The 18,964-nt window shown below is 39.8% G+C and overlaps 1 protein-coding gene across 1 annotated transcript in view; it reads right to left on the bottom strand.

Annotated features, from left to right (window-relative positions):
- Positions 1-61: 61 nt before the first annotated feature.
- Positions 62-18,964, bottom strand: part of rnf220b (ring finger protein 220b) — a 45,093-nt gene continuing 26,190 nt past the window's right edge. The window contains exons 3-9 of the mRNA XM_055005816.1: positions 10,813-10,939; positions 8,407-8,449; positions 8,219-8,311; positions 5,485-5,527; positions 5,219-5,308; positions 382-425; positions 62-190 (exon numbers count right to left, since the gene is read on the bottom strand). Of these exons, the coding sequence (XP_054861791.1) occupies positions 62-190; positions 382-425; positions 5,219-5,308; positions 5,485-5,527; positions 8,219-8,311; positions 8,407-8,449; positions 10,813-10,939 (569 nt within the window). The remainder of the gene's footprint in view (positions 191-381; positions 426-5,218; positions 5,309-5,484; positions 5,528-8,218; positions 8,312-8,406; positions 8,450-10,812; positions 10,940-18,964) is intronic.

Below are 18,964 nucleotides of genomic sequence, written 5' to 3'. Positions count from 1 at the left end.
GTTAAAGGAAATGTTCAGAGAACCTTCCGGCATCCTGCTGCTGTAATCCGGACTGAAAAGTTCAGCGCCTCTTCAGCTTCACATCCTTTACCCTCCGCTGATGCTCACCTTTAAAGCCCAGAGACGTCATCTGGATCCTCCTCCTCTCGTTCCACTCGTCCTCCAGCGGCACCGAGTTGGACGAAGCTTCCTGGAACAAAACCACAAAACAGAAAACTCCTGTAGCCCCGAGCTGCAGATCTGATTCTGAGTGTTCCACATGGATGAGCATCCAGCTGACAGGGATCCTGATGTGAAGAAAACCCTCGACCAGATGTATTCGTCTCCCATTACAGTAGAAATGTCAAATAACAGAATAAAACACTGATATGAGCTCCGTACCTGTCCCTCCTCATGCTTCCTCCTCTTCAGCTTCCCGATCCTGACTGGAAACAGATGAGAAAATGGAAAAAAAGACTTTTTGAGTTTGGTTTGTTCATGTTTCTGATTGCAGGAAAATGCAGCTGAATCAGAAGTTTCTCATTAAAACACAAAAACATTTATTTTTTCTTAATTTACAGCCTTTTATCGCACAAACAGACAAATATTTCAACACTACTGAGGCTTTATCAGCATAAAAACAGCTGAAGATCTGCATGTTGGAACCACATTTGAAACCCTTTAGCATTCATGAAAAACTGAATATTTTAGTCTCATTGTCGTCAAATGTGACAGATTTTTACAGCTGCACTTTTCTACCTTTTATTCCAGTAACAATGAAGAGATTTATTTCATTTCTGACATGATTTTCTCTCTTTGACGTGGAGGAAATGATTGATTTCTGTTTCTTTTGCACATAAAATCCTTTTAAATCCATTCCGTTTGGAAACATAACATCCTCTGCTGCCTTCAAAATGTGAATTTACTGCACTTTGGTGATTAATCAGCTCAAATTCATCTTGGAGTTGTAAAAATGTGAAATATGTTGCATTGAATCAACTGAACTAGAGAAAAATAAACTAGAGATCAGCAGGATTTGCTTCTTTCTTTTTACATTTTTTGTTAAAAGCATTTTTCTTCATCTTCCATTGAGAGCTTACATGAAAATACATAAATTCAGTCGGTAAAAAGTCAATCTGTGAAGCTGATTCCAGTTAAATTATAAGTCTAAAGGTGTACAGACTGAATTCAGCGCTTAGAATTATTTAGATTTTTACAAAAAGAGAAAAAGATTTGACTCTGAACTACAGTAAAGTGGAAATAAAAGGCAGCAGAAAATGGAAAATGCTCTAAATTGTGCAGCAGCCACCTTTAGTAATAATTATAAATAATGCATTTATTTGCTTTTTGCCAAAGAAAGATGCTTTGTAAACTTGTTACTGTGCAAAATAACAACCAGAATTTAATGAAAATATGTGGAACCTCATTCATTTGGAGCTCAGAAGTTTGGAAACTGCTCTGAGAAATCCAAACCTCTCCTCCAGTCTGAAGTCATTAAACACTCAGAGATCTATGAGGATCGATCCAGAACTGGAGGACATTCTACATCCACCCATCCAATTTAAAATAATCCATGTAGAAAATACTAAAACATGCAGTAGTGTGTAAATGTTCTTGTCCTGAGACCAAATCTAAAAAAACTAGGAAATAAGAATGTTTAAAATATTATTAAAATAAGAAAATAAGTTTGGAGTTCCCCTAAAACGACATTTTTCTCTTGTCCACCTCCCTGATGACCAAACTGAACCTCTAATAAAACAGTTAGAATCTAATTTAAATCTACTTTTTTTGGTTTTATTTTTTTCATTCACGTCTCTGTAATTGTGGGAACATTTTTTAATCAACATAATATTTTAAATAATAATTATTATGGATGGAAAGTGTCCCACAACATGTTAGCAGAACCTGTTGATGGCGTTTCTGTTTTTGTGTCTCATTTCTGTCATTGTGTGTCTTCTTTTAGTCATTTTCTGTTTTTTCGATTTCTGTCTCATGTTGGTCGCTTTGCGTCTCGTTTTTGTTGTTTTGTGTCTTGTTTTTGTTGTTTTGTGTCTCATTTTTGTAGTTTTGTGTCTCGTCATTTCCATCATCCAACAGTGTTCCTACAGAATGTGTAGAGCAAAGCTGTGTCCTCTCTTCTATTTTTCATCTTTTCATCCCATTGTCAGCCTTGATTGAATGTCTCCCTCCAGCTCATATTATCAGGATCAGACTAATTCTTTGGACTGTTTTCCATCAGTCAGTTTGTCCTCTTGGTCAGCAGTAACAGCAGCTAAATATCTAGCTTCTACTGCTGAGAAAAAGATCACATTAGCATGGATTAGAGTAGAGTTAGCAAACAACACAGAAAACATGGAATAAAAATGCTACCATTGATGTGGAAGCTCATCAATCAATACCTATTATTGATCAATATGGAGCAGAAAACTGTAATAGGGAATATTTATTTTTCAAACATTTTGAAGCCCAGATGTCCTCCAGTTCTGGAATGATTCTGAAGTACAAACAGAATATTTAAAGCCAGAAAAGCAGCTTTGAGCATCACAACTGCAGCTGTTTGCAGCTAAACTCTGAGATATAAACGCTACCAGGGCAGAACGCTGCATGAAGGGACGATAAGTTTTAGAGCCTCTGATTGCTGTGGCTGACAGCAGAGAAGGAGGAGATATGATGAGGGTTAAAGAGGAGGTCAGAGATGAGGGAGGTTGATTAATCAGGAGCACCTCCTCCTGATGGGGTTTAGAAGCTCATCATAAAGGCAGCAGAGGAGAGAAAAGAGCAGCAGGAAGATTCCAGATTACTTTAAAGCAGCCAGGAGAACTCTATCCTGGTAAATAAACACCCAGCATCATTTAAAGGGACTCCTCAGTCATTTAATTAGTGGTTTATCAATAATTTACCAAAGGTTTGTTACAGTAATATTACATCAAAATGTAAATATTTTCATTATTTGACTTTTTTTAGAAATGACTTTTCTCAGCTGTTTGTGCAGCTTTAGGAGCATGTGTGATATTTTACTTTAAAACACATCATATAATATCCTGTTCATTTATATCTCAGATCTGACTTCTGTCTAAACAATATTATCACAATCATGCAGCAGAACTTTTCTCAGCTGTTTGTGCAGCTTCAGTATCTGGAATTTTGTGTCTCATTTTTGTCGTTTTCTGTCTTGTTTCTGTTGTTTTGTGTCTCATTTTTGTCATTTTCTGTCTCGTTTCTGTTGTTTTGTGTCTCATTTTTATCATTTTCTGTCTTGTTTCTGTTGTTTTGTGTCTTGCATTTGCAATATTTTCATTTTAATGTAAAACACGTCACTGTAATGTGCAATATTTAGTATTTCCTGTGCAATATTTCAGTTTCATGTGTGAAATCATTATTGCTAGTTTTACTTTTCTATTCTATTTGAGCCTATTTAAATCATTTTCAGTCTATTTTTCAGTAATCGTACTTATATATTCGTGCTTTTCTGTGAGGAACTGCATTTTTAATTTTTTTTTATTATCCCTTATTAATCCCACAAGGGGAAATTTGCAGTTTTCGCATATCCCCCCAATTGGGGGGGGTCAGAGCGCAGGGTCAGCCATCCCTGGAGCAGGAAGGGTTAAGGGCCTCGCTCAGGGGCCCGACAGTGGCCACATCGGGGTTTAAACCTCTGAGCTGATTCAAAACTCTGCTGCTCGAGTCCTCACTACGACCAAGAAAGTAGATCACATCACTCCAGTTCTGAAGTCTTTACACTGGCTTCCTGTCACTCAGAGGGTAGATTTTAAAGTCCTGCTGCTGGTCTACAAAGTTTTAAATGTTTATGACCAAAATACATCAGAGACCTCCTGACTCAATATATACCAACCAGACCACTCAGGTCATCTGGATCAGGTCTTTTATTAGTTCCCAGAGTGAAAACCAAACATGGAGAAGCTGCATTCAGCTTCTATGCTCCGTATATTTGGAACAAACTCCCAGAAAACTGTAGATCAGCTGAAACTCTCAGCACATTTAAGTCCATTCTGAAGACCTACCTGTTCTCAGCTGCTGTTGACTAAATTCTTTTAACAGTTACTTTAAATCTTATTTTATGACAAACTCTGCAGTGTAACCTTTAAAATGTCCTTGTTTCCCAACTTCTGTTTTTGATCCTTTTATTCTTCTGCATCCTTAAATTTTAATGACCCTTTTAATGATTTTATAAATGTGTTTTCTTTCTTTATATAATTCTGTTTTCATCTGCTGTTTTAATGTCCTTGTGAAGCACTTTGAATCGCCTTGTTGTTGAAATGTGCTATATAAATAAACTTAAAGTTAAAAGATAAAGACCTTCGGATCAGTAGTCCAGAGACTTAACCGTTGCGCCACTGCTGCCCCTTTTTCATGTTTTGTACATTTATTTTCTTTCCCAACGTGGCTCATACATGAGCTGTTTCATACTTCAGTCAACGTTGACATGTGATTTATTTCTTATTAGAGATTGATAATTGCTATTTTTTTTATTAGTATTTCATAAAACTATCAGTTGTAGCTTAGGAACACTTCATATAAAGTGGTACCTTGACAAACTAAAGAGAAAACTCAGTAGAAACTTTAAAAAAAGTTCAACTTTGCAGAAGCTGGAGGTCAAAATATGAATCTAATGTTAATCTAAAATTATATCTGATGATCTAAAAATAAAAAATCCCTCACTGAGATATTAAATAAATGTCTTGCACAGAAGAAATACTAAAAATATTTATTAGCATGTTTCCTTTTTTAAGTAGCAAATTCTTGCTTGAAAAAGCAGCTTTAAAAAAAGAACTGTAATGAGAATTGATCATTAAAATACTGTGGATTAACTTCAGTTGTTCCAGGACTAAAAATCACCAAAGTGTCTGCGCTGGCTTTCACTGAAATTACTAAAAAAAAAAACATGCAAAAAACAATATTTATTGGCATTTTTCTTGTTTTAAGTAGCACATTCTTACTCAAAGAAGCTGTGATCATTAAAATATTGTTGATTAAATGTTGTAAATGAACTAATTTTCTTCTTTTTTCTAGGAATGAGGTGAAGTTATTATTGTGGAAAAAGTAAAACCAGCCTGACGTTACAATGTATCTGCACTGGGTTTAATCTGAATCACCAAAAACTAAGCAAAGGGACAACAATAAACCTGTTTGAAAGCAGCAAACATCAGTTCAGATCCATGAATTTGCAGCTGAATGCGTAAAATCAAAGAAAAGCAGGTGCTTGTGGGTGTTTTCTTACCAGCCTGGGTGCAGTCTAGGTGGGCTCCGGCGCTGTGGGGGCGTAATGGGGCAGATTTGACGTAGCACCTGCACCAGCAGAGGTCGTCGACTGTTAACACATCAGAGGTCAGAGTTTAGGGGTTAATAGCTCCTCTGCTCGTGGGGGTGCTAGGCCGGCCGGGGATGGAGTGATCGGACCAGACAGGACCGATGCCATGAGCGGGAACAAAAAAAACTGGGATGGTTCTAAAAACGTGATGAGCAGCAACAAATCCATTGACCTACCGTTCAGTCTGGTGTGTCTGTTGGCTCGAACACGGAGGAACGTCTGCAACAAACACAAACACTTCACTTTTTATTCACATTCCTACAAACACACAGGATAAGAAACACCTGCAGCTCTAAAATCAGTTTTTAGCTCAGCTGTCTGTCTTCTTTAACCCTCCTGTTGTCTTCATTCACAGGCACCAAAAAATATTGTTTCCTTGTCTGGAAAAAATTCAAAAATTGAGCAAAAAAAATCCCCCAAATTTCAGAAAATTTTCAAAAACCTTCAGGAAGAAAATTCCAATGATTCCTTCAAAGTTTCCCTTAAAAGTTTTATTTTTAAAAAATCCCCCAAATTTGGTAAGAAAATTCTTGCAAATATTTTCAAAAAATGAGTAAAAATCTTCCAAAAAAATCCCTAAAAATATCTAAAGTGATTCCATATATATCAGTAAAACTTCTATTTTCTTTAAGAACATTCACATAGAAATCAGCCAAAATTCAGTGAAGTTTGCTGGATTTTGGTTGATTTTTTGTGAATGTTCTTAAAGAAACATTTTTAACATTTCTTTTTTTCCACCAAAAATGTTCAAAGATTTCCCAAAAATGTTGAAAATGTGAACATCAGAAGTTTCACTGTGAAAATAGATTTTTTTCACATTTTCAAACTTTAAACCAGGTCAATTTGACCCACAGGACGACACGAGGGTTAAAATCAGTTTTTTGTATTTCTGTCCTTGAAGCTGTTGTCCTTCAAGTTTCAACATTTTTTTGTGTGTGTGGCATCATAATTGCTAATTTTACTTGTCTGTTCTAGTCTTATTTTAAATTATTTATGTTATTTTCAGTATATTTTTCCAGTAATTGTACTTATATATTATTACTTTTCTATGAGGAACTGCATTTTTCATGTTAAATAAGTTCATTTTTTCCCCCATTGTGGCTCATAAAAGAACTATAAAGCATTAAACTCTATATATTATAGACATAATGTAAGGCATTGTGTCCAGTGCACGACTATTATTATCAGTGTTTCCTCCAGGATAGTTTTCAGCAGCAGCAGCAGCAGCCTCTCTGGGAGCCGTAGTGACGTAAACAGATGACACCTGACTGCAGGTTTTCCTTTTACAACCTATTTATTGAATGGCCAGTTGAAAATGGCTTTTTAAAGGCTGAATGTTAAAATTAAAATATCTGAACAAGCTCATCTGAAAACAGTCAGCAGTTATTCATACATGGAGTGTAGCTATTAGCTTAATGCTATCAATAGTTTACTCACGTTAGCAACACAGAGTTGGCACTGGGTCTAATTAACTGAAGCTACTGATATGTACGCTACGTAGCGTTAGCTGGACGTCAATATTCAGAGAATGTCTGTTTAACTTGTAGAATCTATCATGAGTTATCTTCAGCTAATAACTTTTCTCCGGTAAGTCGCTGCTCTAGTTTCCAAGACGTCCCTCCTCTGACTCTCTGACCTGCTGCCTGGATGCTGGACGTGACGTCACTTTAAGACCGCGCTCTCGCGACATTAACGTCATATTAACCCGACGTATCAGAGAGTAGATACTGAGAGAGATAGTTATCTGTAGTTTACCTTAGTATTCATGAGAACCCGACACAGTGCAGGATTCTGCTGTGGAGGTGGAGACATGCGGTGGTGGAGGATTAGAGACAATAAAAAAAAAAAAAAAAAAAAGAAATTTGAAGGAGAGGCAGCTGGGATTTAGGAATGACGGCCCACCGCTGCTGAATGAATGTAGAGGAAACGTTAATTATTATTATTATTATTATTATTATTATTATTATTATTATTATTATTATTATTATTATTATTATTATTATTACGTGAATAGAACCAGCTAACATTTGGTAGCGACTTCCTTCCAAATTGAAATGAACACACAAAATATACGTACAAAATGCACAAATATCAGGGAGTAGTTTTCACTTTTATCTGCAGCATGAAGCTGTCAAATCATATAAATGCATCTAGTGTTAAATATAGTGTGTTACAGTTGAGTTATTCTGTTTTAATTGCTGTAAAATCTTAATTAGAATACAACTTTACAATTTAGCAAATGCGTTGTTCCAAGCATTTGTTCTGTAGGAAACTGATAATAGTTTTAATACACTAAATGAACAGAAGCAGCACGACTGCCTGCGTTATTTATGTGCAAATATTAGTGAATATCAGTGAGTCTGAACCTGACAAATGATCTAGTTTTAAATGTTCTGAGTTGTAGTTGAGTTATTCTGTTTTAATTCTGTAAAATCTTCATTATAAAACATCCTAAGAGTTTAATAAATGCTTCTATAGTCTAAATAAACGTTGCACTAAATGCTCAGACTTGTTTGCCTACAAAACTTTACGTGAATGTCAGTGAGTCATTTTGGATTTATCTGCAGAATGAACGTGACAAATCATCTAGTTTTCGCTAACTTATATATTCCAGACTGCAAATCTTGGTGTTAGCAGCAGAAAATAAAACTATATTCTGCAATAATGTATCTAATTTTTGGTATTTTTATTGATTTTTTTACTTGAGACAAATAAACTACAGATTTTCTAACTGGCTTCCACACTAACTGACGTGTTGCAGTTGAGTTTAGTTTTAGTTCTTCATTTTATTCAACAGTTTAACAAATGCACTGTTTGTTTCTTAGTAGAAAAACTAACACATGTAGAACCAAGCTGGTCAATAAATCCTTAAATCCTGATCATCTGAGGCTGGTTTGTTCCTTCTCCTACCTGGTATCGGTCAGAATGAACTTCTTCAACCGGTCGGGGAGGAGAACTCGGAGAACCTCCTTCACGCTTGATGTGCAGAGAGAGCGACAAAGACTGGACAGAAAACAGAAGCAGAACCAGAAAAGTCAAAGAGAACAACGACGACGACGGTTTTACCGAATGAGATGAAGATTTAAAACTGTGTTTACCTTCGACGTTCTGATGAGGAGGTCGTGTTGTAGAGAAGAACCACTGGAGGGAACAGAAGGAACACATTGTTTTACTGGAGAAACTGCACTGAACACAGAAATGATCAACATCTCCCAACATTCTGAGAAAGCTCTATGATTGTTCTTTCAGTTCCCAGATGGGAAGGACGTTCTCAATGCAACATTCGGAAAATGTTTTAGGAACTTTGCCTTTAGAAAGAATGTTCTGCAAACTGAAATGATAGAAAGGAAAGGATGTTCTCACTGCAGCTTTTAAAAAAATGTTTTACAGATGTTCTCAAGTCCTCAGACGACGGATTTCAAAAACTAAAAACAAAGAAAGGACGTTCTAAAAGCAACATTCGGAGAATGTTTTGAGAAGAACATTGAGCCAGAATAATACAAAAAAATGAAATCGTCAGAGCATGGTTATCAAGGCTTCAGCTGAGAGAACGTAGTTTTTAAAACGTTCCTGTAATGTTACACACTAACAAAGATGGAACATTCTGCCTCTAAAATTCTGAGGATATTTCACGGATGTGGAAAAAGTTCTTCTACAAAACGTTTACACCATGAGAACAAGAATGTTCTCAATGTAACATTCGGAAAATGTTTTAGGAATATTGCCTTCAGGAAGAATGTTCTGCAAACTAAAATGATGCAAAGGACGAATGTTCTCACTGCAACACTGACATGTTTTAAAATAGAAACCAATGTTTCAGGGATGTTTCTGTTGAGAAAGTTCTATAAAATGTTCCAAAAACGATACAAAGGATGGATGTTCTAAATGCATTTTGTGAGCTAGAATATTACAAAAGAATGAAGTTGTCAAAACAGCATCTGAAAAACATTCTCCAGATGTACTTGAGGCCTCAGATGACACAACGCGGTTTTGAAAACATTCCTGTAATGTTATACATTAACCAAGGTGGAACATTCTGTCTGTAATGTTCTGAGGATGTTTGAGAAAGTTCTTCTATAAAACGTTCCAACAATAACAACAAAGAAAGGACTCCATCTGCAACCTGTTTTAGGAACTTTGCCTTGAAGAAGAACATTCTGAAACTAAAACAACAGAAAAGACGGATGTTCTTCATGCGATATTCAGAAAACATTTTCAAGATGTTCTCGAGGCCTCAGATGATGGATTGTTTCTATTTTTTTAAAAAAAGTTGATGAGACGTTGCTGTTGAGAAAGTTCTTCTATAAAACGTTCTGACAACGATGACAAAGAAAGGAGGTTCTAAAAGCAACGTTCAGAAACTAAAATCATACAAAAGAATGAATTGGTCAACGCAACATCTGGAGGATATTTCCACGTTATCCAGGCCTCAGATGACAGAATGTAGTTTTCAAAACGTTCCTGTAACATTACAGGAATGCTTTAAAAACGATGATCTGATGTGAACATTCTGCCTGTAATATTCTGACGATGTTTCAAGGATGTTTCTGTAGAGAAAATTCCTGTACAAAACGTTCCAACAATGAGAACAAAGAAAGGACGTTCTCAGTGCAACATCTGGAACATGTTCTAAGAAGAACATTCTTCCAACTACAAAGACACAACAGAAGGATGTTGTCGATGCAACATTTGGAAAACATTCTCCAGAACCTATCGAGGGCTCCGATGACAGAACGCATTTTAACAGAACATTTTCTAACATTCAGAAAATGCTCTGGGAACTAAAATAAAGCCTGAAAACATCCCTTGAACTTGGCAGAACTTTCTCAGAACGTTTTAAGACAAAATGTTTTACAGTAAATGCGTCTCACGAAGAACTTCCAGCTTTTATCTCGGATGTAAACGACGACTCAGATATGAATTATACTGAATTATTCTGAATTCGTACTGGAGTCTCCGTTTAACCTCGTTTCTCTGGTTCTCGCTTCTGTCTGTCAGAGAGACGCTGCAGACGCCTCGACGTCCCCGCAGGCCCAGTTCCATTTAGAACCATTACTGTCCACAGAGCCGTTCTTAAGCAGATTTGGAGTGTAATGTCTTTATTGGAGGAATCATTCTTCTGGTCTAAGCAGCAGGTAATCTGTGTGTGTGTGTGTGTGTGTGTGTGTGTGTGTGTGTGTGTGTGTGTGTGTGTGTGTGTGTGTGTGTGTGTGTGTGTGTGTGTGTGTGTGTGTGTGTGTGTGTGTGTGTGTGTGAGTTGTCGCCTGGAGGCCGCGGGCTGATATGAAATATGTAGGGAACAATGAGGCAGCTTGTAAACACGCTGCTCAGGCGATGGAGGAGACAAAACCCGAGGAACCGAAGCCTCCAGAATCCATCAGCATTAATTATCAGCTGGAAGCCGAACGGAACGGGAAGACCATGAAAAATGACAAATGAATGAAGAGGAGGAGCGAAGAGTTGCAGGAATTGAAGGTTTTGTGGATACAACTTTGGTTTCTGACCTGATGTGCAGCTGGGCCAGTTTGCTGAGCTCCTGCTCCATGTGTTCCTGCAGATCTCCGGGTCGGAGGACGGTCTGACACACCGGACACACCGGAGCCTGGGCGTCATACAGAGCCTTCAGCTTACCTGCACAGGTAGAAGGGGGAAAGGTTCAAAGAAAGGTACAGAAAGAGTTAAAGAGAAATGAGGTGGGGTGTTGTAGCTTCCCTCTTTCACTCAACTATTAAAGCTTTAAACTTTATTAGTCAGTATGCAGGAGGATTTCCCCCTTTTTAACATTTTGTAGATTCTATTTATGTTTAGTTACTTCCTGAAAAATCCAGATTTTTATTTCATCTGAGCTGCAGGGAGGTGGAAGTAGCAGCTCTGCAGAAAATGTTTTTTATTTCTTCCTTCTTCCTTTTATTTATTATATATATATATATATATATATATATATATATATATATATATATATATATATATATATATATATATATCAGCTATATATATATATGTATGTCGCTGTGAACAACTTTATGAGAGGAAATTATGTAAGGAGGAATCTGCATGATTATTAAGATGTGTATCTATGAATGACAGTGAAGGAAAGAGAGATATGTCAGTGATTAGTTGTTCTTTAAGACACAAAACAATCAAAATTGATCAAAGAAACTATTTCTAAGGACACATCACAAAAACACAGGGTGATAAATATCTAACACGACATGGCTGGAAATTTGATTTGTTCATAAAATTATGGAATTTTTTAGACAAAGAATTCAGATCCTTTTAAGTAAAAGTAGCAGTAAAATTGATTTTAAAAAAAAAGGTAAAGACAACAAAATGAAGGATTATTATTATCATTATTATTATCTCCTGTGTAATCAATATCAACCAATCAATATGTTTAATATGAATCATATTTTGTCATTTGAACAATGTGCCATTATTTTACAGATTTTCCCTGTTTTGTTATTAAAATCACAGAAGAATTTACATGTAAACTGTAAAAAAAAAACATAAAATTACACATTTTTACTGTTTTTAAATCATCCTAGACAGATTTTCTTTTTTTGCCATTAATTGAGTAAAAAAAATATCAAGGTTAAGGTTAATTAAAGATTGGGAAACAGTGCATCAAATATCTGTGTTTTTTATTTATGCTAGCCTAATTAATCTTTTTTTTGCCACATTTTACCATAAAATCACACTTTTGTTTTCACAGTATTTAAATTATCATAGACAGATTTATTTTTCTATTAATCGCATGCCACATGATAAAGATTAAGGTTCATTAAAGATTAGAAAATAGTTATTGTTATAAAACAATATTTTACAGTTTTCCCTGTTTTGTTAAATTTTAGATAAATCACAGAATAAAATGAATTAATTTCCAAGTAACCTGTTAAGTAACCAGGCCAACGCTGTAAATAATGTCCACATTAAACATCTGTATTTGATCAATAGTAATTAGTTGTTTTTTTTTTGTTTTTTTTTTACAGTTCTACAATTTCATTTAGTTTTTATCCAAAGAGATGCACAAGAAAGGATCTAGTCAACCTGGAGAACAACTTTTACAATGTGTGAACTTAATATTACCGTTTTACTGTATTTAAACTGCTTAAAAGTCATTTATTGTGCAGATATTTGATGTAATTATAAGTTTTTAAAGTTTGTAAATGCTTCAGTTTTCCATCTTTTTGTTTTTAACTCGTCTTAATGGAATAAAAAGTCCAATATTTGTTCTTGACGAGTAGAATCAGATGTAAAACAACAGCTGACATCGTGTGTTCAGTGGACCTACACTATGTTGCCAAAAGTATTCGCTCACCTGCCTTGACCCGCATATGAACATAAGTGACATCCCATTCCTAATCCATAGGGTTCAATATGACGTGGGTCCACCCTTTGCAGCTAGAACAGCTTCAACTCTTCTGGGAAGGCTGTCCACAAGGTTTAGGAGTGTGTTTATGGGAATTTCTGACCATTCTTCCAGAAGCACATTTGTGAGGTCACACACTGATGTTGGACCAGAAGGTCTGGCTCTCAGTCTCTGCTCTAATTCATCCCAAAGGTGTTCTATGGGGTTGAGGTCAGGACTCTGTGCAGGCCAGTCAAGTTCATCCACACCAGACTCTGTCATCCATGTCTTTATGGACCTTGCTTTGTGCACTGGTGTACAGTCATGTTGGAAGAGGAAGGGACCAGCTCCAAACTGTTCCCACAAAGTTGGGAGCATGGAATTGTCCAAAATGTCTTGGTATGCTGAAGCATTCAGAGTTCCTTTCACTGGAACTAAGGGTCCAAGCCCAGCTCCTGAAAAACAAGCCCACACCATAATCCCCCCTCCACCAAACTTTACACTTGGCACAATGTAGTCCCACAAGTATGGTTCTCCTGGTAACCACCAAACCCGGACTGGTCCATCAGATTGCCAGATGGAGAAGCGTGATTGGTCACTCCAGAGAAGGCGTCTCCACTGCTCTAGAGTCCAGTGGTGGCTGCTTTACACCACTGCATCCGACACTTTGCATTGCACTTGGTGATGTATGGCTTGGATGCAGCTGCTGGGCCATGGAAACCCATTCCATGAAGCTCTCTGCTGAAGCACTGTTCTGGAGCTAATCTGAAGGCCACATGAAGTTTGAAGGTCTGTAGCGATTGACTCTGCAGAAAGTTGGCCACCTCTTGGCACTATGCTCCTCAGCATCCACTGACCCCGCTCCATCAGTTTACGTGTCCTACCACTTGGTGGCAGAGTTGCTGTCGTTCCTACACACTTCCACTTTCTTATAATACAGCTGACAGTTGACTGTGGAATATTTAGGAGCCAGGAAATGTCACGACTGGATTTGTTGCACAGGTGGCATCCTATCACAGTTCCACGCTGGAATTCACTGAGCTCCTGAGAGCGAGCCATTCTTTCACAAATGTTTGTAAAAGCAGTCTGCAGCCTAGGTGCTGGATTTTATACACCTGTGGCCATGGAAGTGATTGGAACACCTGATTCTGATTATTTGGATGGGTGAACCAATACTTTTGGCAATATAGTGTATCTGTACTATGGACACTAGTGGGAGTAAGGCAACACACACACAGATAAACACACACATGTTGCCATCCCTCCCAGCTGTCAGCAGGAACATCACCAGGAGGAACCGCTGATGGATTCCAGCCAGAAGCAGCCAGAAGATGAGGTGATTTACTCCTGAAAGCCATCAGTCATCTCACCCCTCTAGCAGCCACACAACGCTGATTTAACAGAAAACACGTTTAACTTCCAAGAGGACCGAACTTCCGACAGACAATCTGACCCGAATAACGTGGAGGGAAACGGGAGAAACGGCCTCTAAATAATAAATAATAATAGAAAGCAGTCAGGTGTCCTTGGAGAGCGACCCCTCCTGGTTCCTCCTCCTCCTCTTTGCGTTTTTTCCCCTCATGGAAGCCTAAATGACTTTTCCCGCCACGCATCGAGCGTTCCCGGGCTTCTCCGCTCCGCCGCCCGGAACAAGCAGGCGTCAGTAAACAATGAAATCTGTGGGCTGAAATTGAATTTATAACCGCATTACCTGCACAGATAACGTCTCCGAGTGGCGCCGCGATAAGAGCAATGGGATTTGATTTTCAGGTGTTTTATTGGTGCAGGTTTTGGATCAGCCTCCCCCTCCATTCAGACAGCACATTTAATGCTCTGGATGTAAACATAGACCAGCGTTTGGCCCTCATAAGTGACAGTTGTTGGCTGGTGAGCGCCTCTTTTTACACGTCTCCACCCCCCCTGTCAAACCCCATAAACCCCGTCAGGACCGGTCAGCTCGGCCCCCTTCAGCCTGGGGGGTCCGGGACACAGCGGGGCCAGTAAAAGCCGCCTGTGGGGCTCGTTAACGGATCCTCGGGGCCGGATGGATCCTGATGAGTGTTTCCTTTTTCTGCCTCGGTGTCTCGCCGGTTCAGGACCTCAGTTGCCGACCGTCTGGCCTCCCGTCCAGCTGCCGTTTTCTGCCACATGGGAGCACTTTGGCTGTTTTTAACTTCTTACATTTCAGGTCCTGTGGAAGTAAACCGTTTTCATAAAATTATGTCCAGCTGTAAAATCTGTCAACGCGATCTGATGGGTTTTAGCTGTCAGCAGAGAATCTCTCTGATCAGCAAACATGCCAGAAGACAGTTTCTTATCTCGTCTCCAAATGAATTTAAAGAGAATTCACGCCTTCAGAAAATAATCTATACAAACTCTGCTCCATCTTTTAAACCATCACCCTGCAAAAAACTACTTCATAATGAGCCCATTTAGTGACTAAAACAGCAAAAACTACAAGTTTTTAAAATGTTTTTCCTATTTTTTTAACGATTTATTCTTTTTTCAATATTTTCCATATTTTGTTAAATTACAGATAACTATTAAAATCACACACAAAACGAGTATGATTTCACTTGTTAACCATAAAAGAGCCAATAAAAACTCCAAAGCATTATTATAAATAGAAGCCAATTTCATCATCAGTGTTGGACCATAAAAATGCACAATGTTTGCAGTTTGTAAATCCTGTAAAAATGTCATTATTGCACAGACTTTTGTCATTATATGAGAAAACTGAAGAACATTTTATCTGTGTAACTGTAATATTACTATTTTACAGATTTTTTTGTTTCGGTAAATTAAAGTAATTTAAAAAGGGGGTAATATCGAGAAAAATTACTGGAAAATTTTTTTATTTAAATGTTAATTTTCTTAAAAAATGACTGTACGATAAATAAACTATAAACAAAAAATAAAACCCTAAAAAATATTACATATATTTAAAATCTATATTTTTATAAATGGTAACCTAATACTTTGATGTTTGACCAAACAATTACACAATTTTTACTGTATTGAAATAATCATAAAATATTATTTTAAGTATTTCCCCTTTTATTTAAAAAAAAATTTTGTTTATCAAGGACTGGAAAATATCGTTTTAGTTGTTATTTTACAGATCTTTCCTGATTTGTTAAATTAAAATTATATATAGTACTAATATCACAAAGAAAGTATCTGTATTTTTTAACAACATTTGACTGCAAAATTACACAATTTTTATTGTATAAAAATTGTCTAAAAATTATTCCACAGACTTTTGTTGTTATTTGACAGAAAAATTATGTATATGAAGGACTAGTTGTTTGACAGATTTTTTCGGTTTTGTTAAATTAGAAATTCTATCTAGTGAAATAACAGAAAAAAAGTATTAATTTAGATGTTAATGGTGACAAAAACTGGAAAAAAAATGTGATTAGTATCCACAGCAAAAATCTGAATTTTTACAAATAGTAACACAATTTTACATGGTAAAAATCATTATTTTACTGATATTTTCTGGTATTTTTACAGCTTTTTAACAGTTTTTGAAAGTTTTTTGCAGGTTTTTTATGAAACTGTTTGCTTAATTTATCTGGATCCAAATTCAAGGGAGTCCAAATTTAATTACCCAAAGACAACATCCATCCATCCATTATCTATACACCGCTTAATCCTCACTAGGGTCGCGGGGGGGGGCTGGAGTCTATCCCAGCTGACTCAGGTGAAGGCAGGGGACACCCTAGACAGGTCACCAGTCTGTCACAGGGCTACATACAGAGACAAACAATCACTCTCACATTCACACCTACGGGCAATTTAGAATAATCAATTAACCTCAGCATATTTTTGGACTGTGGGAGGAAGCCGGAGTACCCGGAGAAAACCCACGCATGCACAGGGAGAACATGCAAACTCCATGCAGAAAGATCCCGGGAAAGCCGGGACGCGAACCAGGGATCTTCTCGCTGCAAGGTGAAAGTGCTAACCACTACACCACTGTGCAGCCCCCAAAGACAACAATTCCTCAAAATTAAACAACAAAATATACAGTATTTTACCATTTTTATGTATTTTTCTAGTACTCTTGTTACAAGATTTTATCCATTTTTTGCAGGTTTATTAGTTTTTTTTTCAGTGACAGCAAAGTTTATCTTCTGAAGCCTAAACCCATGTTCATCAAACATGGAGATTAACTAGTAGGAGGTTAAAAATGCTCTTTTTTCTGCAATAATTCTAAAAATTTGAGGTTTTCAGGTCTGCTTAATTTATCTGGATCTAAATTCAAGAGTCCAAATTTAATTACTCCAAGACAACATTTCATCCAAAGTAAACAACAAAATATACAGAATTCTACCATTTTTAACGCATTTTTCTGCCATTTTATTGCAAGTTAACTTGTTTTTTCAGAGTGCATGATAGCAAAGTTTCTCCTCTGAAGCCTAAACCATGTTGTTCCTGCTCCAGCTGTATTATTGACGATCCAAACCGGTTTCCGTTGCCCTCCTCAGACTGACTGAGATCCAAACTCGCTGAAACAGAATCAGAATCCTGCTGACAAATCCTCAAAGCGTCTCGTCCCCCGAGGGCCCGGTAATGGCCCACGCTGGTGCCCATATGACAGCTGCCAGTTCTGCTGATGCAGACGGAGCAGAGATGCCTAACGTGACCTTTAGTGAATGCCACATCGCATCAGGCCTGGATGTCACCCGCTGACATTATGCCGGGGCATGAAAAGGCTGTTCTGCAGGGAGACGTGGTGACAAACGGCCCTCCGGTGACAGACCTGAAGACAAGCTGTAATTCTGATTGACATGAGCGGCTGAGGACGGCGGAGGATGGCAGAGGACGGCGGAGGACGGTGGAGGACGGCTGAGGACGGCTGAGGACGACGGAGGACGGCGGAGGACGGCTGAGGACGGCTGAGGGCGACGGAGGGCGACGGAGGACGGCTGAGGACGACGGAGAAAGGCGGAGGACGACGGAGGACGACGGAGGACGGCGGAGGACGGCTGAGGACGGCGGAGGACGGCTGAGGACGGCTGAGGACGACGGAGGAAGGCGGAGGACGGCGGAGGACGGCTGAGGACGGCTGAGGGCGACGGAGGGCGACGGAGGACGGCTGAGGACGACGGAGGACGGCTGAGGACGACGGAGGAAGGCAGAGGACGACGGAGGACGACGGAGGACGGCTGAGGACGACGGAGGACGGCTGAGGACGGCGGAGGACGGCTGAGGACGGCTGAGGACGGCGGAGGACGGCTGAGGATGGCGGAGGACGGCGGAGGACGGCTTAGGACGGCTGAGGACTGCGGAGGACGGCTGAGGACGGCGGAGGACGACGGAGGACGGCTGAGGACGACGGAGGACGGCTGAGGACGGCGGAGGACGACGGAGGACGGCTGAGGACGACGGAGGACGGCTGAGGACGGCTGAGGACGACGGAGGACGGCTGAGGACGGCGGAGGACGGCGGAGGACGGCTGAGGACGGCTGAGGACGACGGAGGACGGCGGAGGACGGCAGAGAACGGCGGAGGACGGCTGAGGACGACGGAGGACGGCGGAGGACGGCGGAGGACGGCTGAGGACGGCTGAGGACGGAGGAGGACGACGGAGGACGGCGGAGGATGGCTGAGGACGACAGAGGACGGCTGAGGACGACGGAGGACGACGGAGGACGGCTGAGGACGGCGGAGGACGGCTGAGGACGGCGGAGGACGGCGGACGACGGCGGAGGACGGCTGAGGACAGTTGAGGACGACGGAGGACGGCTGAGGACTTCGGAGGACTGCTGAGGACGACGGAGGACGACGGAGGACGGAGGAGGACGGCTGAGGACGGCGGAGGATGGCGGAGGACGGCTGACGACGACGGAGGACGACGGAGGACGGCTGAGGACGACGGAGGACGGCTGAGGACGACGGAGGACGGCTGAGGACGGCTGAGGACGACGGAGGACGGCTGAGGATGACGGAGGACGACGGAGGACGACTGAGGACGGCGGAGGACGGCGGAGGACGGCTGAGGACGACTGAGGACGGCGGAGGACAACGGAGGACAGCTGAGGACGGCAGAGGACGACTGAGGACGGCGGAGGACGGCTGAGGACGGCGGAGGACGGCTGAGGACCGCGGAGTACAGTGGAGGACGACGGAGGACAACGGAGGACGGTGGAGGACGGCTGAGGACGGCTGAGGACGATGGAGGATGGCGGCCGTCCAGGGGAAGATGTGGAGCAGTGTTTTTTTATTTGGGCTGTTGTTTCTCAGTAAAGTGCTGAGACAACTTGCTCCAAACGGCATCATTATCCTGATCATCAAACATA

The sequence above is a fragment of the Amphiprion ocellaris genome, chromosome 2, assembly GCF_022539595.1.
Source record: "Amphiprion ocellaris isolate individual 3 ecotype Okinawa chromosome 2, ASM2253959v1, whole genome shotgun sequence".
Lineage (NCBI taxonomy): Eukaryota > Metazoa > Chordata > Actinopteri > Pomacentridae > Amphiprion > Amphiprion ocellaris.
Note: the sequence above shows the minus strand (reverse complement) of the source record. Positions and strands in the feature narration are given on the sequence as shown.